This window comes from Sphaeramia orbicularis, chromosome 14 (assembly GCF_902148855.1).
Source record: "Sphaeramia orbicularis chromosome 14, fSphaOr1.1, whole genome shotgun sequence".
Classification (NCBI taxonomy): Eukaryota; Metazoa; Chordata; class Actinopteri; order Kurtiformes; family Apogonidae; genus Sphaeramia; species Sphaeramia orbicularis.
Window position 1 is genome coordinate 55,754,049 of NC_043970.1, and position 25,860 is coordinate 55,779,908.

The following is a 25,860-nucleotide window of genomic DNA, read 5'->3' on the forward strand; positions in this document are numbered from 1 at the left end:
GTAGTGCAAAATTTCAGTTTCTTTTGACAAGTACATGTAGGCCTGGGAGACAGATGTCTGAGTCAAATTTGAGCCAAATCGGTGTTCGTATCTCCGAACTGATGTCATTTTTGTAAATGTACAGTTGTAGGGGGCGCTATAGTGCGAAATTTCAATTTCTTTCAATAAATGGGTGTAGGCCTTGGAGATAGACGTCTGAGTCAAATTTCAGCCACATCGGTGTTTGTATATCTAAGCTGAAGCAAATTTTGTGTTGGTAAATTTTTGAAAAAACTTCAAATTTGAGCCAAATGGGTGTTTGTATGTCTAACGTAGGGCAGTGCAATTAATCGAAATTCAATTACGATTTCGATTATTAGACGCAACGATTACAAAAATTATGTAATCGAGAAAAAAACGATGATTAATTTTGAGTTGTTTTAATTCACGCGCACGCAAACTACCATGAGCTGCTCTGCCCCGCCCCCCTCTAAGCTACTGCTGCCTGCTAGCCGGCAGGTCCACCCCAAGAGGACAGTTGGACCAGCGGTCTGGAAAAACGGCAGGAGAATCACAGCAGAAGTGCTTGGTAAACAAAAAAGGCAAGTCAGATTCAATTGTATGGAATCACTTTGGGTTTGATGAAGAGCAAAAACGCATCACGTGCAAAAAGTGTTTCGTAGTTGTGTCCGCACCGACTGGTAACACAACAAACCTTTGTAACCATCTAAAGTTTAACCACCGCCACCTTTATCATAATCTTATGAAAAACTAAAACACATAAAAACAACTTCGTCTGCAATGCAATCTTCAGTTTCTGAATCTCTTTATGCTGTAACTCCCGTATTAACCTACCCCGTCTAACCCTAACGTATGTATTCTAGATGGCTGATGTATACAGAAGGCCTGAACTGAAACCTCACGGCACACCACTGAATTTACTATGTTTCATACTACATTGAACATACTTGAATTTATAATTTGCACTTTACGTGTTTTTTTTTTTTTTTTTTTAATTGCTTCAGTTCTATGGCAAGTCTATAGCAGTTTAATTCCAGTGCACTATTTATTTATAAAAGGAAACAAACTTGAATTTACAGTACACTTATTTGCATTCAAAGATTTTTTTGTTTCGTACAAAAGTGAACATACTTTGTTTTAATGGTTAAAAGCTTTATTTATGTTTAAAGAGGATATTTTACATTATTTTGCGAGAAAAAAATAAAGAACTTTAAGGTTAACAAATAATAATTTTTAATAATCATGATTTCAATTATTGCTAAAATAATCGTGATTATTTTTTTTTCTATAATCGAGCAGCCCTAGTCTAATGTGAAGTAATTTTCGCAAAGGTAAAATTGTAGGGGGCGCTATGGCACCGAATTTCAAATTTTTCTGATAAATGGGTGTAGGCCTGAGAGATAGATGTCTGAGTCAAATTTGAGCCAAATCGGTGTTCATATGTCTGAACTGAAGCAATTTTAATAAAAACTAGAACTGCGAGCAGTTATGAACGGGGGCCAAGCCTCCCCGCCCACTCGGACCCCAGGCCCCACAGAGCCCACGGAAGTCGTCCCCGAAGGACGTGGGTCTGGGGCTGAGCTGGTGGAGGCTGGGCCCCGTTCATAAGGGTTTACAGTTGGAGTTAGTATTCCACCGTCTGAGCCGCTGTATTCACTGGAATGGGACAAATGCACCAGTAGAGTGGAAGGAGGAATGTGTAGGACTGGGATTAGTTGGAATAGATTACACTCACGTTGACCAATCATTACTAAACTTTACAGCTGGTCTCAGGAGTGACCCCCCATCATGTTCATCGAATTTCGTGTGAATCGGACCAAGTTTTTTTTAACTTGATATTTCGCTGTTTATAGCGCCCCCTATTGTCCGATTTGTACCAAATTTGGTACAGAGCCTCTGGTTGACGTCTAAAACAAGTCTCTTAAGTTTGATGTTGATAGCATTTATTTTGACAAAGATATGCAACGATATTTTTTTTTTAGCTAGCAAAAAAATTTGTTCATTCATAACTAGTATATTTTTTACAGCAGCAAGCTAATTGTCATAACTTTAGATCAGAAGCCTCTGGAGATTGTATGTACAAAATTTGAAGCCAATGGGGCTTAAACCCTATTAGGAGTTCAAAAAAGTATTTTTTCAATATGTAGCAAATTAGAAAGACAAATATGCAGTGGAAGTGGGCGTGGCCTATGTCAGAAGACTCATCTCTATCCAAGGAATACAAAGATGTAAAGTTTATGAATGTGTCATTTAAAATGTGGAAGTTAGAGGCAAAAACGCGTATTTGTCTGTTATAGCGCCACCTAGTGGAGCACATCCACAGTTTTTGCTCTGGTAGATCTGTGTCCTATTCTATAGGGTCCATAGAAATTTCACAGCCCTCAGCAGAACAGTTCAGCTGTAGGAAATGTTTGTTGTTTAAGTTGTAATAAGCCACGCCCACATTGTTCAGCCACACCCACCTTCAATATATGGCCTCAGGAGGGGCCCTTCATCATACCCACCAAATTTCGTAGAAATCGGTGCAGCCGTTTAGGAGATATAAATTTTCAATATTTGCAGCGCCCCCTAGTGGCCAACATTCACCAAATTCAGCTCATACCCTCACAGTCACATGACAACTAAGGATCTAAGATCTGGTTTTGATAGCATTTACTTTGAGTGAGATATGTTACACTTTGCATTTTTTCAGCTAGCTACAGAAATTTGTTCGTTAATAATTTGCACATTTTTTAACCAAACAAAATTCTTGTAATAACTTTGGGTCAGATCCATTAGAAGAGTGTATGTGCCAAAATTCATGCAGATCGGACAAACTCCCAAGTCGGAGTTCGAAAAAGTAGGTTTGCCAGTTTTTGTGATTTTGCGGGGGGGAAAAGTCATGGCGGAAATGGGCGTGGCCTAGCTCACTTGATTCAGTACTATTCAGGGAATCCGAGGATATAAGGTTTTTGAATGTGCGACATACAGTGTGGGAGTTATAGACCAAAACATGTTATCCTTGATTATAGCGCCCCCTAGTGGTGGATATATGCACATTTTTGCGTCTGAGGTCCCTGCAGGGGTCTGGACCAACCCTCCAAATTGCACCGCTATACCATGTACGGTTTAGGCTGCAGTAACAGTTTTAGCGGGAGAAAAATAAAAAATATTGATGATGATAATGAATAATAAAAATCCGTACAAAAACAATAGGGTTCCACAGCACCGCTGGAACTGTGGAACGCGTATGCTGGCATACGCGTCCCCCAGTCCCCGCGGGCTTGGCCCCCTAAAAATATATATATTAAAAAAAATTTTGTAGGGGGCGCTGTAGTGCAAAATTTCAGTTCCTTTTGACAAATAGGTGTAGGCCTGGGAGACAGATGTCTGAGTCAAATTTGAGCCAAATCGGTGTTCGTATGTCCGAACTGATGTCATTTTTGTAAATGTACATTTGTAGGGGGCGCTATAGTGCGAAATGTCAATTTCTTTCAATAAATGGGTGTAGGCCTGGGAGATAGACTTCTGAGCCAAATTTCAGCCAAATCGGTGTTCGTACGTTTGAGCTGAAGCAATTTTTGTGATGGCAAATTTTCGAAAAAACTTCGCAAAGTTTGTAACCTCGTCGCACAAAAACGGTGACACCGATTCAAAAAATTTGGATAACTTTTGATGTCCCACTTCTCTAGATACTGTACACCGATTTTGAGCTCATTCGGCCAAATGGCTTAGTAGGAGATAGTTAAAATACGTCAGCGAAAACGCTGACTCAGCATTTTGGAAATTTCAATCCAATATGGCCGACTAAGGGTTGGTTTAGGGGCGTGGCCATAATAATATTTTTTGTTTGTCTCCTCATGATCAATCTGTGTACCGATTTTCGTGGCTCTACGACAAACTTGATGTTGGACAAGCTCCCATTGGCGCAATGCATTTCCACTTTTCAAGGGGGCGCTGCCGCAACATTTCTTTACCGACCTCTACGAAACCTATATGTAAATTCAATTTCTCGCACTTCTGAATTTTAGGCCAAATTTGGTGAGTTTTCGTAAAATGTTCAGAGGGTCAAAATTGAGCTCAAAGAGCAGGAGAAAAAAAATTAGAATCTGAGCAAGAACAATATAGCCGTTTCTGTGGCAACCACATATTTGGCCTTATTTGAAAGCTCTCAAGCTCCCCCACATGTCTGTCTCAGTGCTGTGAATGTGAATATGTGTGAGAGTGGCGACAGTGGCGAAAGGCGACCGCGTCACTGGCGATTTTGTCCCCATGCGCCCACTGCAGACTCAATAGGCCCTGCACCGGCTTTCCTCGGCTCTGGCCTAATGAACACTGGAGAACACAGAAGAACCTACAGAGAAACCAGAACACAGAAGAACCTACAGAGAAACCAGAATACAGAAGAACCTACAGAGAAACCAGAATACAGAAGAACCTACAGAGAAACCAGAACACAGGAGAACCTCTACAGAGAAACCAGAACACAGAAGAACCTACAGAGAAACCAGAACACAGGAGAACCTCTACAGAGAAACCAGAACACAGAAGAACCTACAGAGAAACCAGAACACAGAACCTACAGAGAAACCAGAACACAGAAGAACCTACAGAGAAACCAGAACACAGGAGAACCTCTACAGAGAAACCAGAACACAGGAGAACCTACAGAGAAACCAGAACACAGGAGAACCTCTACAGAGAAACCAGAACACAGAAGAACCTACAGAGAAACCAGAACACAGGAGAACCTACAGAGAAACCAGAACACAGGAGAACCTACAGAGAAACCAGAACACAGAACCTACAGAGAAACCAGAACACAGGAGAACCTCTACAGAGAAACCAGAACACAGAAGAACCTACAGAGAAACCACAACACAGGAGAACCTCTACAGAGAAACCAGAACACAGGAGAACCTACAGAGAAACCAGAACACAGAAGAACCTACAGAGAAACTAGAACACAGAAGAACCTACAGAGAAACCAGAACACAGAAGAACCTACAGAGAAACCAGAACACAGAAGAACCTACAGAAAAACCAGAACATAGGAGAACCTACAGAGAAACCAGAATACAGAAGAACCTCTACAGAGAAACCAGAACACAGGAGAACTTCTACAGAGAAACCAGAACAAAGGAGAACCTACAGAAAAAACAGAACACAGGAGAACCTACAGACAAACCAGAACTCAGAGGAACCTACAAAGAAACCAGAATACAGAAGAAACTACAAAGAAACCAGAACACAGGTGAACCTCTACAGAGAAAACGTCTGGTGGATGTGGGCGTGTCCACAGTTCCACACCTGTCTGGTGGATGTGGGCGTGTCCACAGTTCCACATCTGTCTGGTGGATGTGGGCGTGTCCACAGTTCCACACCTGTCTGGTGGATGTGGGCGTGTCCACAGTTCCACACCTGTCTGGTGGATGTGGGCGTGTCCACAGTTCCACATCTGTCTGGTGGATGTGGGCGTGTCCACAGTTCCACACCTGTCTGGTGGATGTGGGCGTGTCCACAGTTCCACATCTGTCTGGTGGTGTTGATATGTTTGTTTACTGTACTCGGCCCACACTCATTTTTAACCCCGCCCCCCTCCAGTGTGGGTGTCACACACGTCATCAGTCTGTCCTCCAAATGGCCCCCCCGCCCCCCGTTGGAACCACAGGTGTTCCTTTTCCATAGCGTTCCTGAATCCTGGTTCCACCCTTATCAGGGCTCTGTTCCTAACCCTAACCCTCCAGAGGTGGAACCACATGATCCACCCTTTTCATTTACACAGAACAGAAGACAGGGGGAACATTCCAGAACAGATGTGGAACAGGGTCACATGTTCACAACAGAACAAACATGAGTGAAGAGAACGAAGGGAAAAGCAGCAGAGAAGAGGAAGAAAAAAACGCACACAAACACTACCTTTTTTGGCGATCTCCATCTCCTCCTCGGTCCAGCGAGAAGTTTCTCCGGTTTCAGCGGAACCAGCTAAAACACAGACAGATAAGACACAGACGGATCCATCAGAACCGAGCAGGACCGGAACCGGGCCGACGGCCTTTAGAACCCGCAGACAGAGCAGCGCCGGGCAGACGTCCTGTGTTCTGCCCTCTCCTTCTTCATGGACACTAATCTAATAATCTGTTTACATTCACAGGCTGCACAGACCTGCTCCCTCACTTACACTCCCTGAACACACCACCGGCCCCTCCCCCCTCTAATCCACAGGGGGCGGGGCTTGGTCAGCTGATGTAGCGCCAGACGGGGAGGAGCGCCGGAGGAGCTGAGACCGAGCCTCCATGTGTGGGAAACGGCCTTGGACGGAGACGAACGCACACACACACAAATACACACACAGCCCGTACACCAGCGTGGACCCTGAACACAACACGACTGCAGCTGAACCACAGCCTGACGTAAACACTGAAGTTAACGGTTAACCCGTGGGTTTAACACAGACACACAAATACAGACGCACACACATACACAGACACCCCCCCCCCCAGATTCACAGAACCCCAGTGCTCAGTGTGTCATGTGCCTGCCCCGCCCCGCCCCCCTGATTCACAGAACCCTGGTGGGTGGTATCCAGTGACCTCTGGCCCACTCTGCTCCATGGAACCCACTGACACTGTGTCAACATTTGGACTAATATAGAACCACATGGACCCTTGACATTAACAGGAAGCTATGCACCCCCCCACACACACACACACAACCCCCCCCCCCCAAAGCTGAAATCAATTCCCAGTGTTTAGGCAGCTCCTACCCCCCCCCCCCCCACACACACACACACTCCTTTCTCCCACATTCTCCACGTGACAGTGAAGGCCTCGCTGAGGTGCTCATTAATCCCATGAACAAACCAAACAGTGGACACAGAATGGGGGGGGGCTGTGACCAAACCCTAACCTAGCACCTTCCTGAACTTCTTTGGCATTGGGTCAGGTGGGTAGGATGGGGCAGATAACTACTCTTCAGCCTTTTTACCCTCCGGAACTACCCAAGCGACACCAGAACACCTTCGTTTGACGCTGAAACCCAGTCCAGGTCCAAACACAAACAGTGTCCATCACCTTTACTGGCGTCCATGGAGCCCAGCGGCGTCTGGGGCTTGGTGGGCTCCTTCAGGCCCTTCTGCGCAGGGTCGGCTTTGGGGAGCTGGGGAGGGTCCACCAGCGGAGGCTCGGGGGCGGGGGGCGGGGCCTCCTCGGACGCCACGGACGCGGCCTCGTTGGCCATAGAGCGCGTGGTAATCCTTCCTTTACGGCGGCCTTGGCTGTTGGCGGTCTTCCTGCCACGCGGCGTGTTTTGCTCCTTTCCGTCGTCGTCCTCCCCGCCGTCACATTTGTCTTTGTCCTTGCCGATGTCCCTGTGCGTTTGGAAAAAGAAAACAGAGCTTCAAAAGGCGCAACCGCAGCAAATATCTGTTCCCTTCGGACTCAGTGGTGACGGGCCCCGTCTGGAATCTGCGCCTGAACACATCACGGAAGACTGTGTCCGTTCGTCCACAAGTATGTGCCTTTGAGCCCCCCAACCCAAACACGTACAGTACACCCCCCCCAACCCAAACAAGTACAGTACGCCCCCCAACCCAAACACGTACAGTACGCCCCCCCCAACCCAAACACGTACAGTACGCCCCCCAACCCAAACACGTACAGTACGCCCCCCCAACCCAGACAAATACAGTACGCCCTCCCAACCCAAACACATACAGTACACCCCCCCAACCCAGACAAATACAGTACCCCCCAACCCCATACAGTACCCCCCCAACCCAAACACATACAGTACACCCCCCAACCCAAACACATACAGTACGCCCCCCCAACCCAAACACATACAGTACGCCCTCCAACCCAACCCCATACAGTACGCCCCCCCAACCCAAACACATACAGTACACCCCCCACAACCCAGACAAATACAGTACACACCCCCAACCCAAACACATACAGTACACCCCCCCAACCCAGACAAATACAGTACCCCCCCAACCCAAACACATACAGTACACCCCCCAACCCAAACACATACAGTACACCCCCCAACCCAAACACGTACAGTACACCCTCCCAACCCAAACACGTACAGTACACCCCCAACCCAAACACATACAGTACACCCCCCAACCCAAACACATACAGTACGCCCTCCCAACCCAAACACGTACAGTACGCCCCCCAACCCAAACACGTACAGTACGCCCTCCGAACCCAAACACATACAGTACACCCCCCCAACCCAGACAAATACAGTACCCCCCCAACCCAAACACATACAGTACACCCCCCAACCCAAACACGTACAGTACGCCCTCCCAACCCAAACACGTACAGTACGCCCCCAACCCAAACACGTACAGTACGCCCTCCCAACCCAAACACATACAGTACACCCCCCCAACCCAGACAAATACAGTACCCCCCAACCCCATACAGTACCCCCCCAACCCAACCCCATACAGTACGCCCCCCAACCCAAACACATACAGTACGCCCCACCACACGCTCATATTCACTGTGTCAAATGTACTAATTGGATGCAGACACCATTTTCCACCTTTGAAAGACACAACCCTTTGTGTCACTGTTACTAAATCAGTTTATACTATTTTTTGCAAGTATAATTAGTTGTAATACACATAAACCTTAGTAGATCTGATGTTCTCTGACCCGCAGTCACCCCGGTGGCCACGCCAAAATAGTGGGGGGGGGCATCTCTGCTGAAAACTGGCTTCATTATGTCAGTGATGCAAAGTCAGAAATGCCCATTTCTTCTAAACTGCCGCTCCTCAGATTACTTTATTTGACTGAATTTCTCTGCAGAATTATGAGTATTGCAAAGAGGAGTTGATAACATTTTTTATTGTGTTTTTGTTGTTGTTGTGTTTTTTTGTTGTTTGTTTTTGGATATTTTCTTCTTTTTTGGGGGGTTTAATAGGTTTGAAGGTTTGTTGTATAATTTGTATATGTTGTGTCAGTGTGGTTCCTTATGTGTGAGTGCATGTTTGTGTAAATGTATAATTTGAAATAATAATAAAAACATTATATATATATATTTATATGTATGTATGTATATATATATATATATATATATATATATAGTTTCTCTGTGGAATTTCTTTCCTTCTACTCCATACATGTCACTGTCTGTTCTGTATCCAGTGCTTCAATAAATCAGTCATTCAGGAATATGACATGTTTTTCAATGAAGTATAAAAACAATATTTAGCTTTTATTTTTATAGATCTGATCGACAGAGAAATCCAGGTTCTCAGAAAAATCGCCGCTTATCAATTAATCATTAATCGATCGATAAGGTCAACCAACTAATGATGAATGGATTAATAGATAATTTGCATCCCTAACCAACACTGACCTGGACTCCTCCTTCTCATCTTTCTCTTCCTCGTCCTTCTTTTCCTCGTCCTCTTTTTTATCGGACTTTTCAGTTTTGTCCTCTTCGTTCTTCTCGTCTGACTTGTCTTCATGTGAGGGACGTGGGATTTGCTGGAGAGGAAAAAAAAGGAAAACAATTAGAATGATTAGTCCCTGAAAAGGCTGATAGTTGACTCACTGAGGTACTAAACGTAGTCAGAGAACAAACATAGGCTGTGTTCTTCCAGAACCTGCAGAACCTGTTGAACCTCCAACACCATCACCTCCATCCAAATAAAGCCTGGGTTACACCAACGTTAATAGAAGTCCAGTTGTTTTGACTGAAGTCTGTGCACGACCCAAACACCAACAACACAAACAGATATTCAGAAAACAGTGAATGACGACAGTAAACGCATCATGAAATGTTTAAAACAAAGTTCAAAGGCGGTCCATCTTTACGCTGCTGTGGCGTGGACAACCACAGAAGGATTCTACTGCCTGTTCCACCAACGCTCTGGAACCAGAACCAGAACCAGTCTGGTCCTGGTCCTGGTTCCGAAGGATGTGAAGAACATGTACAAAACCCAGATTGATGAACTTCTTTCACATCCAGGAGGAAGCAGAGGAGGAGGAAGAGGAGAAGGAGGAGGAGGAAGAGGAGGAAGAAGAGGAAGAGGGTCTTTGTGACAAAGTGGCGTTCAGCCTCTACTCATTAGCTGTGAAAGACGAATGCTAGCGCCCCCCCTCCCTCCCCCTAAACAGACAGAAGAAGGGCTGGAAGAAGGACTCTGGAAACAGCAACAAACGACTGGAAACGACAGTAAACGACTGGAAACAGCAACAAACGACTCTGGAAACAGCAACAAACGACTCTGGAAACGACAGTAAACAACTCTGGAAACAGCAGTAAATGACTCTGGAAAGGATTCTGGAAACAGCACTACATGACTCGAAACAGCAGTAAATGACTCTGGAAACGACTCTGGACACAGCAAGAAACGACTCTGGAAACGACTGGAAACAGCAGTACATGACTCTGGAAACAGCAGGAAACGAAAGTAAACGACTCTGGAAACGACAGTAAACGACTCTGGAAACGGCAACAAACGACTCTGGAAACGGCAACAAACGACTCTGGAAACAGCAGGAAATGACTCTGGAATCAGCAGGAAACGACTCTGGAAACAGCAGGAAATGACTCTGGAAACAGCAGGAAACGACAGTAAACGACTCTGGAAACGACAGTAAACGACTCTGGAAACGGCAACAAACGACTCTGGAAATGACTCTGGAAATGACAGTAAACGACTGTGGAAACAGCAGCAAATGACTCTGGAAATGACAGTAATTGAATCTGGAAAAGACTCTGGAAACAACTCTGGAAACAGCAGTAAACGACTCTAGAAATGACAGTAATTGAATCTGGAAAAGACTCTGGAAACAACTCTGGAAACAGCAGTAAACGACTCTAGAAATTACAGTAATTGAACTAGGAAATGACAGTAAACGACTGGAAACAATAGTAAATAACTCTGGAAACGACTCTGGAAACAGCAGTAAAGGACTCTGGAGTACCTAAACAGACACACCTTTACCTGGAACCCAAACAGACGCACCTTCACCTGCAACCCAAACAGACGAACCTTTACCTGGAACCCAAAATGACACACCTTTACCTGGAACCCAAACAGACGCGCCTTTACCTGGAACCTTTACCTGGAACCCAAACAGATGCACCTTTATCTGGAACCCAAACAGACACCTTTGCCTAGAACCCAAACAGACACACCTTTACCTGGAACCTCTACCTGGAACCTCAAACAGATGCACCTTTACCTGGAACCTTTACCTGGAACCTCAAACAGACACACCTTTACCTGGAACCTCAAACAGAAGCACCTTTACCTGGAACCTCTACCTGGAACCTCAAACAGATGCACCTTTACCTGGAACCTCAAACAGATGCACCTTTACCTGGAACCTCTACCTGGAACCTCAAACAGATGCACCTTTACCTGGAACCTCAAACAGATGCACCTTTACCTGGAACCTCAAACAGATGCACCTTTACCTGGAACCTCAAACAGACACACCTTTACTTAGAACCTCAGGTCAGGAATCTACGCCTGCACACAGCCCACATTAAACACACTTAAAATAGATGAATCTGAAGCCTCAAATCCAAATGTAGGTTCAGTACGGAGATGACAGCAAAACAGGACCACATAAACCAGGACCACATAAACCAGCACCAGGACCACATAAACCAGGACCAGGACCAGGGCCTACAGTGCCATAAACGGTGGTTTTAATCGGTGGCGTACCTGCGCGCTCATCTGCTGCTCATACAAACCGGTGGGCGGGTGGTGTAAGTGTGCGAGGACCCTGTGGGGGGGCTGCCGTGGCGGTAACGGTAACGGTAGCGGGCGAGGGGCAGGATGGCGCCACAGCAGAGCTCCTTAGAAGGGCTGCTGGGCCACGGCAGCGCCGCACATATTCCGGGAAAGCGTGTCATCGGGACGCTTAAGCCGCCAGAAGAATTGTCCATCTGACATGCACGCACTAATCTGTGAGGGGTCAGCCGAGGTAATCCAGCAGCGCCGAGCTGTGATTGGCAGACACAGCAGCGGCACGGGGAGCAGGGGGCGGGGCAGAGGGACGGACTGTACCAAGTCAGAGTCTGAGGGAGGGGGGTGGGGTCTGTAGTGTACGCTCCAGAATAGAGAAGAGAGAAAATGAAAAAAAAAAAAAAAAACACACAGACAGACAAACCCTCACAGACCCAAACGTCCACCTTTAACCCTTACAGACCCAAACGTCCACCTTTAACCCTTACAGACCCAAACGTCCACCTTTAACCCTTAAAGACCCAAACGTCCACCTTTAACCCTTAAAGACCCAAACGTCCACCTTTAACCCTTACAGACCTAAACGTCCACCTTTAACCCTTACAGACCCAAACGTCCACCTTTAACCCTTACAGACCCCAACGTCCACCTTTAACCCTTAAAGACCCAAACGTCCACCTTTAACCCGTAAAGACCCAAACGTCCACCTTTAACCCTTAAAGACCCAAACGTCCACCTTTAACCCTTACAGACCCAAACGTCCACCTTTAACCCTTACAGACCCAAACGTCCACCTTTAACCCTTACAGACCTAAACGTCCACCTTTAACCCTTACAGACCCAAACGTCCACCTTTAACCCTTAAAGACCCAAACGTCCACCTTTAACCCTTACAGACCCAAACGTCCACCTTTAACCCTTACAGACCCAAATGTCCACCTTTAACCCTTAAAAACCCAAACGTCCACCTTTAACCCTTACAGACCCAAACGTCCACCTTTAACCCTTAAACACCCAAACGTCCACCTTTAACCCTTAAACACCCAAACGTCCACCTTTAACCCTTACAGACCCAAACGTCCACCTTTAACCCTTACAGACCCAAACGTCCACCTTTAACCCTTAAAGACCCAAACGTCCTCCTTTAACCCTTAAAGACCCAAACGTCCACCTTTAACCCTTACAGACCCAAACGTCCTCCTTTAACCCTTACAGACCCAAACGTCCACCTTTAACCCTTACAGACCCAAACGTCCACCTTTAACCCTTACAGACCCAAACGTCCACCTTTAACCCTTTGCAGACCCAAACGTCCACCTTTAACCCTTAAAGACCCAAACGTCCACCTTTAACCCTTACAGACCCAAACGTCCACCTTTAACCCTTACAGACCCAAACGTCCACCTTTAACCCTTACAGACCCAAACGTCCACCTTTAACCCTTACAGACCCAAACGTCTACCTTTAACCCTTAAAGACCCAAACGTCCACCTTTAACCCTTACAGACCCAAACGTCCACCTTTAACCCTGACTGACCCAAACGTCCACCTTTAACCCTTAAAGACCCAAACGTCCACCTTTAACCCTTACAGACCCAAACGTCTACCTTTAACCCTTAAAGACCCAAACGTCCACCTTTAACCCTTAAAGACCCAAACGTCCACCTTTAACCCTTACAGACCAAACGTCCACTTTTAACCCTTAAAGAGCCAAACGTCCACCTTTAACTCTTACAGACCCAAACGTCCACCTTTAAACCCTTACAGACCCAAATGTCCACCTTTAACCCTTAAAGACCCAAACGTCCACCTTTAACCCTTAAAGACCCAAACGTCCACCTCTAACCCTTACAGACCCAAACGTCCACCTTTAACCCTTAAAGACCCAAACGTCCACCTTTAACCCTTAAAGACCCAAACGTCCACCTTTAACCCTTAAAGACCCAAACGTCCACCTCTAACCCTTAAAGACCCAAACGTCCACCTTTAACCCTTAAAGGACCCAAACGTCCACCTTTAACCCTTAAAGACCCAAACGTCCACCTTTAACCCTTACAGACCCAAACGTCCACCTTTAACCCTTAAAGACCCAAACGTCCACCTTTGACCCTTAAAGGACCCAAACGTCCACCTTTAACCCTTAAAGACCCAAACGTCCACCTTTGACCCTTAAAGGACCCAAATGTCCACCTTTAACCCTTAAAGACCCAAACGTCCACCTTTGACCCTTAAAGGACCCAAACGTCCACCTTTGACCCTTAAAGGACCCAAACGTCCACCTTTAACCCTTAAAGACCCAAACGTCCACCTTTGACCCTTAAAGGACCCAAATGTCCACCTTTAACCCTTACAGACCCAAACGTCCACCTTTAACCCTTACAGACCCAAATGTCCACCTTTAACCCTTAAAGACCCAAACGTCCACCTTTAACCCTTAAAGACCCAAACGTCCACCTTTAACCCTTAAAGACCCAAACGTCCACCTTTAACCCTTACAGACCCAAACGTCCACCTTTAACCCTTACAGACCCAAACGTCCACCTTTAACCCTTACAGACCCAAACGTCCACCTTTAACCCTTAAAGACCCAAATGTCCACCTCTAACCCTTAAAGACCCAAACGTCCACCTTTAACCCTTACAGGCCCAAACGTCCACCTTTAACCCTTAAAGACCCAAACGTCCACCTTTAACCCTTACAGACCCAAACGTCCACCTTTAACTCTTAAACACCCAAACGTCCACCTTTAACCCTTACAGACCCAAACGTCTACCTTTAACCCTTAAAGACCCAAACGTCCACCTTTGACCCTTAAAGGACCCAAACGTCCACCTTTAACCCTTAAAGACCCAAACGTCCACCTTTGACCCTTAAAGGACCCAAACGTCCACCTTTAACCCTTAAAGACCCAAACGTCCACCTTTAACCCTTAAAGACCCAAACGTCCACCTTTAACCCTTAAAGACCCAAACGTCCACCTTTGACCCTTAAAGGACCCAAACGTCCACCTTTAACCCTTAAAGACCCAAACGTCCACCTTTGACCCTTAAAGGACCCAAACGTCCACCTCTGACCCTCCACAATTATTCAGATATAAATTCTCTTGCACTTCAACTTATGAAATAATTCAAAAGAAGTGCCAAAATCTTTGATAACTTTATGTTTTAATTAGGGCTGGGCAAGTTAACGCATTATTACCGCATTAACGCATTCATTGAATAATGCCGACATTTTTTTTTTTTTTAAAATCTCCCGTTAATGCTGTTTAATTCTAACTCCTATTCTTCCGCTTGTGTGCATGTACCATTAGCTGCAGATAGACAACAGGTTTACCAAGAAAAGCCGGATGCCCAAAACTTCTGTCCAAACCTGTTCCTGTAGACTCACTGTAAAACTGACACATTCAAACAAAATATGTCTGAGTTCTGTTCACTGCCTTAGTACACAGGTGTCAAACATGCGTCCTGGGGGCCAAATCTGACCCACTAAAGGTTCCATTGCGGCCCTACAGGATGAAAGTGCAAACATGAACCTGAACAGTCCAGGTTGTCCAAATCCTTTTGGTTCAGGTTCCACATACGGACCAATGAGATCTACAGCAAACAGAACAACACAATAAACCAGAAAGAATGACAACTGCAAACTTTCGTTGTGAAAAATTATGTTGAAAAAATTTAAGTGAAAAAAAAAAAAAAAAATCACATTACACTGAAAATACTTGCATTTACAAAAGTATTCTTTTAGAATAAAATGCAAATACATACATAAAAATAAAGACGAACAACCTGAAATGGGCAATTGTAACAATATTCTGTCTGTTCCTAAATGTTTGGTGCATTTATGGATCCACTGGGATCTGCAGTTGTGTTCAGAAGAACAGATGGAATATTGGAGAAACTGTTCACATTTTAGTTCAAACTCCAACAGTTGAACAATATTCTGCCTGTTCCCAAATGTTTATGGAACACTGTGTGGAAATGCACATGTAGAAATAAGAAGTCCAGGCAGAATAGTGTTCAAATTGCACTAATTTTTCAAATGAATTTTCTGTTCTGTTTTTAGGTTATTCACATTTTTTTGTAATATGTAAATATTTTTATAATTTAATAGTTTTTTTTGTACTAAAACAAAAAGAAAAACTTGGATTTGTCATTATTTATAGGTTATTAAGTCATTACTTTACTGGTCTGGCCTGCTGGAGATCAAATTGGGCTGAATATGGAACTGAACCAAAATGAGTTTGACAGCCCTGCCTTAGTACATTTACATGGCATTACAGTATACATTTAAATGAATGGGAAAAAGATCGCTACACTCGATGCTAACTTGAATGGGAAAATCCATAGACACGCTAACGATTAGCATTTATTGATTAACTTAGGATTTACAACGTCTTTTTATCCAGCAACAAAGGTTCACATCAGAGATATTTGATACTATTCACTCTGACAACAACTGAACATAAAATACTCACAGACAAACGTTTACCTGTCCATACAAACAGAGTGAAAGAAACGTGTCTGTTAGTTCCTTCTTATGTCTTAACTGACTACGGGAACACCGCAAGGACAAAACATACGTTAGTGACACTTATTCCCACCACTAGAGGGCCCCCTTTGTTTACTTTGAACAACTGAACATCACATATTATTGGGCTTATTAGTATTAGTACTGATTAGTGGGACTAAGACAATCAATCACTCACAAGTGTAAATAAACATGTGTGGACATAAACATGTGTAACAGTAGAGGTCTGTTCCATGGACATTTTCATTTGAAATGTCTTCTGTCTTCAGATGGGGGGGGGGGGGGGACACACAGGTGTTTGGAAGAACTGACATGTGCAATTATTTTTATCAGCGGAGTACTGCAGTCTGAAATATCACTGAAAGGAAATACACACTGTTGATGGAGGCAACAACCCCCCCCCCCATATAACTATGCGATTAATCGTGATTATTCACAGAAATCCATGCGATTAAAAATTTTATTCGCTGCCCAGCACTAGTTTTAAACAGTCAATGCAAATAATGTAGCTCACCTGTAGGGTGGCACAGCGTACTAGAGAAAACATGGCGCCCTAAACTACCGGTACCAACCCTACGGCAAAACAGAAGGACCGAAAAAGCACAACTGAAACGGGAGTTTAAGATGAAACTGCGGTGTAATAGCGCCATCTATTGGTGCAACATGCACACTACCTCACATAGACGAGCCAACAGATAAAGGATCAGTTCTTCATCTGCATTAGTGTGGACGGAGGTATTCAGGTCACATGACCACCAAGACTCACAGGGTCAAACACTGACCCCACATATGACATCATCACTGGACACTGAACACACCAGTGTCACATCATCTTTCGATGAACTGACAGAGTCTCTCTCTCTCTCTCTCTCTTTCTCTCTCTCACCTGGTTTCCTCTCCGTCTGCGTCCGTAGTTTCTTCTCACCAGTGTCTTATAGTTGTGGTTCTTCTTGGTCAGATAGTAATAGAGGACACAGTCTGCCACACACTGAAACGCACATAACAGAAACACATGTTCAGTCATGATGCATTCACTGTCCCTGCAGAAACAGGACCATCCATAAACCCTGCTTCAGTCCATTATTAGGTTTATTTACAGTTACAGACAGACGGAGTGACGTACAATCACACTTCCTGTTATCATCTCTAACTCATGTTTAACTACCTACCGTTGTATTTGATTGTACCTGTTGTAATAGATTACCTATAGTTTTCTTATGTTGTAATAGATTACCTGTATTCCATATATCAGACAGGTGCTGTGTCTGTTCTGACAGAACACAGCGACAGTAGAAGTGTGTGTTTACCTTTCTCTCCAAATAGGAGGCGATCAGACCGAAGTTCTTGGGGTGTTGGACGAACCTGTGAACAGAGAGCAGCTGTTAGGGTTGGGGGTACGACTCCGACCGGACTTCAGAGCAGCGCTGTACGTGCACCTACTTCTCCTTGAAGATCTCCTTCTCGTGCTCGGTCCACACGTTCATAAACTGTCTGGACTTGTAGACCTTCATGGGGTCGTCCATCAGCCCGTTCATGTTGATGAACTTCACCCTGCGCTGCTCCGAGTCGTACATCATAGGAGGGATGACGGACAGCTGGCGCATCTGCTTCTCATTATTCTGAGGACGAGGAGAGGAGAGCACAGCTGAGTGACCGCAGACTGACCGCAGACTGACCACAAACTACCGACAGACACTTCAACATTAAAGGGTTAATGTGGAGTCAGTCCTCAGCCTGTGCCATTTCTACAGACTCCGCCCACACCGTCCACATGACCCCGTCCCTGTCCAGCTCCTACTGGACCAGTGTCTGGTTCTGTGGTTGGGTCAGTGCCTTGCTCATGGGTCAGTGTCTTGCTCATGGGTTGGGTCAGTGCCTTGCTCATGGGTTGGGTCAGACTCACCTCCTGCTCGGACAGACCGTCGATGATCTCTGAAATCTCGTGCTCGCTCCTGGCGATGGTGGCAGACAGGCCCGTCCCCCTCTGTCCGACTCTGCACACAAACAGGAGCAGGTTCCACACACATTGAACCGCTTTAATATTTCACATTCATTTGACTGTTGGAAAAAAGGCAAGGAACACATTCAAAGGCTCAGACAGGAGTCCATCAGGAACGAAGGATGTGAACTCACTGGTTCTTCTACGGACATCAGAACCTCCAGTCACATACAAATACATTAAACTAATATTCAGACCTGGTTCAGAACTGGGCCTTCAACAGAACCCTGAGGATTCCATCATATGTCAAACAGCTGCTCTGCTTCAGCTTTAACTCAGTAATTACACATTTAGTTTGAATTGGAATTACATACATTTTTTTTTTTTGTTCAAAGTGTTTTTATTACATATCTAGTCACAGAAAAGCATAATACAGTCAATGTTTTGTTTGTTTTTAACCCAAACCCATGAACATTCTCACTCTGTTGCACGAAGAAAAAAAAAAAGATAATTGACAATAGGGCTAAAAGATATATCGTTATCGTATCTATATCTAGATATGAACATTCAAGATATTAATATCAAAAAAGCAACGATATAAATGATACAGATTTCCCCCGCGCTCGCCCTGCATGTACAGTGTAAAATGTGGATGTAAAATGTTTGATTTGTAATTTATTTATTCATACTTTATGTTAATGTTGATGACTGGCAGTGAGTTCTTATAAATAAAACTGCACTTTCCACATTCTTTTGTATTATGATGTTTGCATTTTTCTGAAAAACACTTGGTTTTCACCGAACCCATAGTCATATCGTATCGATATCGCGATATCTGGCATGAATATCGAGATATGAAATTTTGTCCATGTCGTTCAGCCCTAATTGACAATAATAATAATAAATAATTAAGGAACACAGATATTAGTCACAGACTCGTACTAATGCGACTCCTCTGGAATAAGTGGTGGATCTGCCTCTTATGTGATTCAGAACAGGTACTGAAAAACTTATTGGCACATCCTCTAATAGAGTATTGGATTTTTTCTGATGTTAAATGATGTAAAAGATCCAGAAACCAAGATTTAAATGTTGGCTGTTGTTTATCTATCCATTTTAGTTGTATTAGTCTGCGAGCTAGAAGAGTGGTGAAGGTATTTAGAGTTTTAGATTTTTGGTTAAAAGAATGTAATGTAATATAATGCCAAATATTGCAATTGTTGGTTCAATACGAGACCCTGTTAAAAATACATTATTTTTAAAACCTTTCTTTAAATTATTAAAAAATATATATTTGTGTGTGTGTGTGTGTGTGTGGGGGGGGGTGTCACTGTAAATATCATATAAATTCTTCTTTTCTTTTTTGTCAATGTATAAAAACATCCACAACACATTTCCTCTTGGCTGAATCATCCCGACTTCTCTGATGTCATTAATTAGAAAACGTATTAATGAACCCTTTCATGCACACAGTGGACAGTTCTTCTAAACTCTTGTATATTCATGGGTTTGGTTGTTTTAGTTCCAGATCAGCCAACACAGTGGACACTTCTACACCATCCCATAATAATACACTGACATTCAGACCAGTACTGTAACTGTGCTGTTCTAGATAAACCTGATCTGCACTAACATGTTTGAGTGGAAATCAGTTGTTAATTGTAAGACTTTGTTTTTTTTTGGGTTTTTTTTGCATATTGTCTCCATGAAGTGAGCAATAACTAGCATTAGAATGTGTTCAAATGGGAGAAAACATCAGATTAGCAGCAGTAAAAATGTTTTTATTTCATTGTTTTCATATCACTTTCTGATATTGGGATTTAAACACGTTTCTTTGCTTCAAAAATATAATGCACAGACATTTTTGTAACTCAATGAAAAAAAAAAAACAAAACTCGATTGCATTGTTTTTTTTCATGCCCAAGGAAGAATAAAAACACTCAAGAAAAAATTTTTGACTAAGGTTCACATAATTCATGTATGACTTTAATTCATGAAAAATGTAAGGCTGTATATCATTTGTTTTGTATTTGATGATTTGTAATGTGATTTACATTTGTATTGTTTTTACTTTAGTTTATTAATTCAGTTATATTGTATTTTTAATTCTTTTTTGTTTTGTATTGTTCATTTCTGGGGAGGTATTCATAGAAGCCTTTTTTGGCTTCTAACCTCTCCTGCACAAGAATGTTACTTGTCTGAATGTTTGTTGTTTTTCTTGCTGTTTTATGATGTGCAAATAAATAAATAAATGGGTTAAGTTCAGCTGAGTAAATGACCGAAAAGAATTCAACCAATTCAGTCCCGGGGGTGGGATCAGTGACATCATCTATTCTGTGAACCAATCAGAGCAGGGCGGGGGCGTGCCTTACCTCTGGAAGCGCTCCTGCTGCTCCCTCTGCTTGCGGATCTCAGGGAACTGCCGTTCGTAGTACTCTCGGGTCCTGCTCTCCTTGGCTTTGCGTCGGGGGTTGTTCTCCATGCGCTCCACCTTCTTCTCCCAGGCCTCCATCAGCTGGTCGTAGCGCTGGCAGATCTTCTGCTCCTGAGGTCGACACAAAAACACACACACGTCTGTTCAGAAGAGCGCAGCAGCGGTGTTAACGGAACCCTAACCCCAACACCCACTGGACCACACAGTATCTACTTTAACAGACCGTCCTCACTGTCATAAATGTGTCAAATCATCTGCTAACAGCAGCAGAACGTTCAGAAAACCATCGGTCATGAATCCGTTGTGGCTCTCTGTCATGTTGAAAAGGTCAAAGGTCATTTTCATCTTGTCTATTCTATTTTTTCCTAGTTCTCCAGCAAGGTTATTATCATTAACAAAAACTAACAAAACGATGAAAACTAGAATTGTAAAAACATTTTCATTAACTGAAATAAATACAAACTAGAATCAAAATAAAAAAAACATAACTAACTGAAACTGTATTGTGTGTTTACAAAACTACAACTACAAAACTTATGGATAAAATTCCCTTCGTTTTCGTCTTTGTCAATGTCGGATTGATACAAAACCGATTTCTTTGTCTCTCTCAGTTTTCTGTGCTGTCTCCATACGACACTTTTTGCTCCGTCACTTGTGTTCACTGTGGTTTCCAGTCGTCTTCTGGTCCCCACTCTACCTGGAAACATGGAGACTAAAGCAGCAGAGTCCTGTCTGGGATTGATTTTAAATAGGAGCACAGAGAAGAAGAGAAAAGAGACCACTGAACTACAACTGAACTACAACTGAACTACAACTAAACTACAACTAAACTACCACTGAACTACAACTAAACTACAACTAAACTACAACTGAACTACAATAAACTACCACTGAACTACAACTAACTACAACTAAACTACAACTGAACTACAACTACAATACAACTGAACTAAAACTAAGCATTTAGAAAAAAAAAGAAAAGCAACAAAAACTATCAAACCTGCTCTAAAAACAAATTAAAACGAACTGAATTAGAGAAAAAAAAGTCAAAACTAAATAAAACTACAATATAATGAAAAATCCAAAACTATTAGAACCTTGTTCTCCAGTTGAAAATATGATGTACAGTTTTGGAGTTTGGATCTAGTATTTCCCATAATTCCTGCAGCACCTGAAGGCAGCATTAGCCCTCAGACATGACAAGCATCAGTTAAAGGAAGTCCAACCAGAAAAAACTGAGTTTGGTTCGACACGGTGGGAAAAACACCTTAATTAATGATCCAAATATATCTGACCCATGAACCAGTGATTCTTCAGGTCTATCCCCGTCTGTGGCGGTGGGGGGGTGGGTTGGGGGGTGTTGACCGTTCTGCACCTGGATCTTCCGTCTGTGTCTGAATCAGCGCTGGGCAGACGCTGATAATGTGAAGGTTAAAGGTGTGTTTGTCCTGTCAGATGCAGCGGAACATGTATGAGTGTACAGATAAATGCTGACAGATGGGCCGGGGTCAGCGGGTACGGGCCGGGGTCAGTGGGTACAGGCTGTTCAGGAACAGCTGTTTGTTGTGGGTTTGGGTCTAATTTGGATCCTTGTCCAGACTCTGTTTGTTCTGATGAAACCACTGTTTACAAACCAGCGGCTTTAGCAGCGTTTCTGTCCAACAGGCTCATGCATGTACACTTCAGCCTCAGCTTCAGCTTCAACCTCAGCCTCAGCCTCAGCTTCAGCTTCAACCTCAGCCTCAGCTTCAACCTCAGCCTCAGCTTCAACCTTAGCCTCAGCTTCAGCCTCAACCTCAGCCTCAGCCTCAACCTCAGCCTCAGCTTCAGCCTCAACCTCAGCTTCAGGACAAACTGCAGCTCCAGACAGTTTTTAGTCCCTCCTGTTCTGCTGTTTTAGTTTCTGTTTTCATCTGTTGTGTTTGACTATTGAACTATTCTGTTCTGCTGTTGGTGTTACTGTGTGTGTGTGCGTGTGTTTGTTTGTGTGTGTTTGTGAGTGTGTTTGTTTGTGTGTTTGTGTGTGTATAACCTCATCCTGTTCTCTCATCAGTAACATCTGTAATTCAGTCCAACCAATAGCAGACAGAACTACTAGACCTGATCTGAGGTTCTGAACCCTCTTAGGTGTCCCTCATGGTCCCAGTCCACTTCTAGACCAAATCTGAGGTTCTGAACCCTCTTAGGTGTCCCTCATGGTCCCAGTCCACTTCTACCGGAGGACTGACCCCTGAACAGGAGAGTGTCAAAAACACACACATAAATAAACAAACCCAGTTCAGACTTTGGTCTAAATTACAGCGAAGGAACGTCCTCAAACGTCCACCTCAGCTGTGTCTACTTTCACAGTCTGAACCACAGGTGTAAAACATGAGGCCTGGGGGCAAAACCTGGCCCGCCAAAGGATCCAATCTGACCCCTGGGATGGGTTTGTGAACTACAAAAATTACACTGAAGATATGAACAATCAAGGATGTCAAAATCATTTTAATTCAGTTTCCACATGCAGACCAATAAGATTTCAGGTAGGTCAGAACCAGTAAAATACTATCATATTAAACTTATAAATAATGAAAACAGCTAATTGTATCTTTGTTTTAGTGTAAAAAAAAAAAAAAAAAGTAAAATTACATGAAAATGTTCATATTAAAAACTGCCTGTTATTAAATGTTTCATGCATTTGTAATTGTAATGTAAGTTATAATGCACATGTGTAAATGATAAACTGAAACTGAGGCAGAATACTGTCAAAATTACACTTGTTTTCTTAAGATGTTTCCAGTTGTTCGTGCTATTCAGATTTTTGTAGATGTAAAAAAAAAAATTAAAGCCGCAAGCGGCATCTGAAGGCCCTCGCCAAGGGCACGTCCAGTAGAAGTATGTCCATCGTTCAGCAGGTGGCGCTCTAGCACCAAATTTCAATGTCTTCTGATGAATGGGTGTAGGCCTGGGAGATCGACAACTGATTCAAATTTGACGCAGATCTTTGTTCGTATGTACAAACTAAAGAAATTTTTGTATAAGTAAATTTGTAGGGGGTGCTATGCAGCTAAAAAAGAATTTCTTCCGTTGAATGGGTGTATACCTGCGAGATGTACCACTGAGTCAAATTTGAGCCAAATCGGTGTTTGTATGTCTGAATTAATGCAATTTTCGTGAAGGTAAATTTGTAGGGGGCGCTATTGAGCGAAATGTCATTTTCTTTTGATAAATGGGTGTAGGCCTGGGAGATTGACAAGTGATTAAAATTTGAGCCAAATTAGTGTTTGTATGTCTAACGTGAAGTAATTTTCGTAAAGGTAAAATTGTAGGGGGCGCTATGGCACAGAATTTCAAATTTTTCTGATAAATGGGTGTAGGCCTGGGAGATAGACGTCTGAGTCAAATTTGCGCCAAATCGGTGTTCGTATGTCTGAACTGAAACAATTTTAATAAAAAATAATAAAAAATTTTGTAGGGGGCGCTGTAGTGCAAAATTTCAGTTTCTTTTGACAAATAGGTGTAGGCCTGGGAGATAGACGTCTGAGTCAAATTTGAGCCAAATCGGTGCTCGTATGTCCGAACTGATGTCATTTTTGTAAATGTACATTTGTAGGGGGCGCTATAGTGCGAAATTTCAATTTCTTTTAATAAATGGGTGTAGGCCTGGGAGATAGACGTCTGAGTCAAATTTCAGCCAAATCGCTGTTCGTATTTCTGAGCTGAAGCATTTTTTGTAATGGTAAATTCACGAAGAAACTTTGCAAAGTTTGCGACGTCGTCACACAAAAACTGTGACACCTATCCAAAAAATTCGGCTAACTTTTGATGCCCCACTTCTCTAGATACTGTACACCGATTCTGAGCTCATTCAGCCAAACGGCCAAGGAGGAGATAGTTAAAATACGACGTCAGCGAAAACGCTGACTCAGCATTTTGGAAATTTCAATCCAATATGGCCGACTAAGGGTTGGTTTTGGGGCGTGGCCATAATAATATTTTTGTTTGTCTCCTCATGATGAATCTGTGTACCGATTTCGTGGCTCTACAACAAACTTACGTTGGACGTGCTCCCATTGGCGTAATGCATTTCCACTTTTCAAGGGGGCGCTGCGGCAACATTTCTTTACTGACATCTACGAAACCTATATGTAAATTCAATTTCTCGCATTTCTGAATTTTGTGCAAAATTTGGTGAGTTTTCGTAAATGTTCAGGGGGTCAAAATTGAGCTCAAAGCACAGGAGAAAGAAAAATTAAAGCCGCAAGCGGAATCTAAAGGCCCTCGCCACGGGCACGTCCAGTAGAAGTATGTCCATCGTTCAGCAGGTGGCACTGTAGCACCAAATTTCAATGTCTTCTGATGAATGGGTGTAGGCCTGGGAGATCGACAACTGATTCAAATTTGAGGAAAATCTTAGTTTGTATGTCCTAACTAAAGAAAGTTTTGTATAAGTAAATCTGTAGGGGGCGCTATGCAGCTAAAAATAAATTTCTACCATTGAATGGGTGTAGGTTGGCGAGATGTACCACTGAGGCAAATTTGAGCTAAATCAGTGTTCGTATGTCCGAATTAATTTTGTACAAATTTGGTGAGTTTTTCGTAAATGTTCAGGGGGTCAGATTTGAGCTCAAAGAGCAGGAGAAGAAAAATAAATTTAAAAAAAAAATAAATAAAAATTAAAGCCGCAAGCGGCATCTAAAGGCCCTCACCAAGGGCACGTCCAGTGGAAGTATGCTCATCGTTCAGCAGGTGGCGCTGTAGCCCCAAATTTTGTGTCTTCTGATGAATGGGTTTAGGCCTGGGACATTGACAATTGATTTGAGACAAATCAGTGTTCGTATGTCCGAACTGAACAAAATTTTGTATATATAAATCTGTAGGGGGCACTATGAGCAAAAATTCAATTTGTTCCATTGAATGGGTGTAGGCCTGCGAGATGTACCACTGAGTCAAATTTGAGCCAAATCGGTGTTCGTATGTCTGAACTGATGCAATTTTCGTGAAGGTAATTTGTAGGGGGCGCTACTGAGCGAAGTGGCAATTTCTTTGATAAATGGGTTGTAGGCCTGAGAGATTGACAACTGATTCAAATTTGAGCCAAATTGGTGTTCGCATGTCTAACGTGAAGTAATTTTCATAAAGGTAACATTATAGGGGGCGCTATGGCGCCCCCTTTTTAAAATTTTTCCGATAAATGGGTGTAGGCCTGGGATATAGACGTCTGAGTTAAATTTGAGCCAAATTGGTGTTCATATGTCCGAACTGAAG

The 25,860-nt window shown here is 43.4% G+C and overlaps 2 protein-coding genes across 2 annotated transcripts in view; both read right to left on the reverse strand.

Moving 5' to 3' along the window:
* The window catches only part of ncor1 (nuclear receptor corepressor 1), a 61,169-nt gene extending 40,430 nt beyond the window's left edge, over positions 1-20,739 (reverse strand). Inside the window, exons 1-8 of the mRNA XM_030155046.1 lie at positions 20,549-20,739; positions 18,141-18,231; positions 17,678-17,856; positions 17,545-17,599; positions 17,124-17,225; positions 9,361-9,491; positions 7,053-7,348; positions 5,899-5,964 (exon numbers count right to left, since the gene is read on the reverse strand). Of these exons, the coding sequence (XP_030010906.1) occupies positions 5,899-5,964; positions 7,053-7,348; positions 9,361-9,491; positions 17,124-17,225; positions 17,545-17,599; positions 17,678-17,856; positions 18,141-18,231; positions 20,549-20,688 (1,060 nt within the window). The 5' untranslated portion in view covers positions 20,689-20,739. The remainder of the gene's footprint in view (positions 1-5,898; positions 5,965-7,052; positions 7,349-9,360; positions 9,492-17,123; positions 17,226-17,544; positions 17,600-17,677; positions 17,857-18,140; positions 18,232-20,548) is intronic.
* Positions 20,740-22,252: 1,513 nt separating this feature from the next.
* LOC115432675 (nuclear receptor corepressor 1-like) overlaps positions 22,253-25,860 on the reverse strand; it is a 66,787-nt gene continuing 63,179 nt past the window's right edge. Inside the window, 1 exon segment of the mRNA XM_030153581.1 lies at positions 22,253-22,452. Coding sequence (XP_030009441.1) covers positions 22,253-22,452 — 200 coding nt within the window.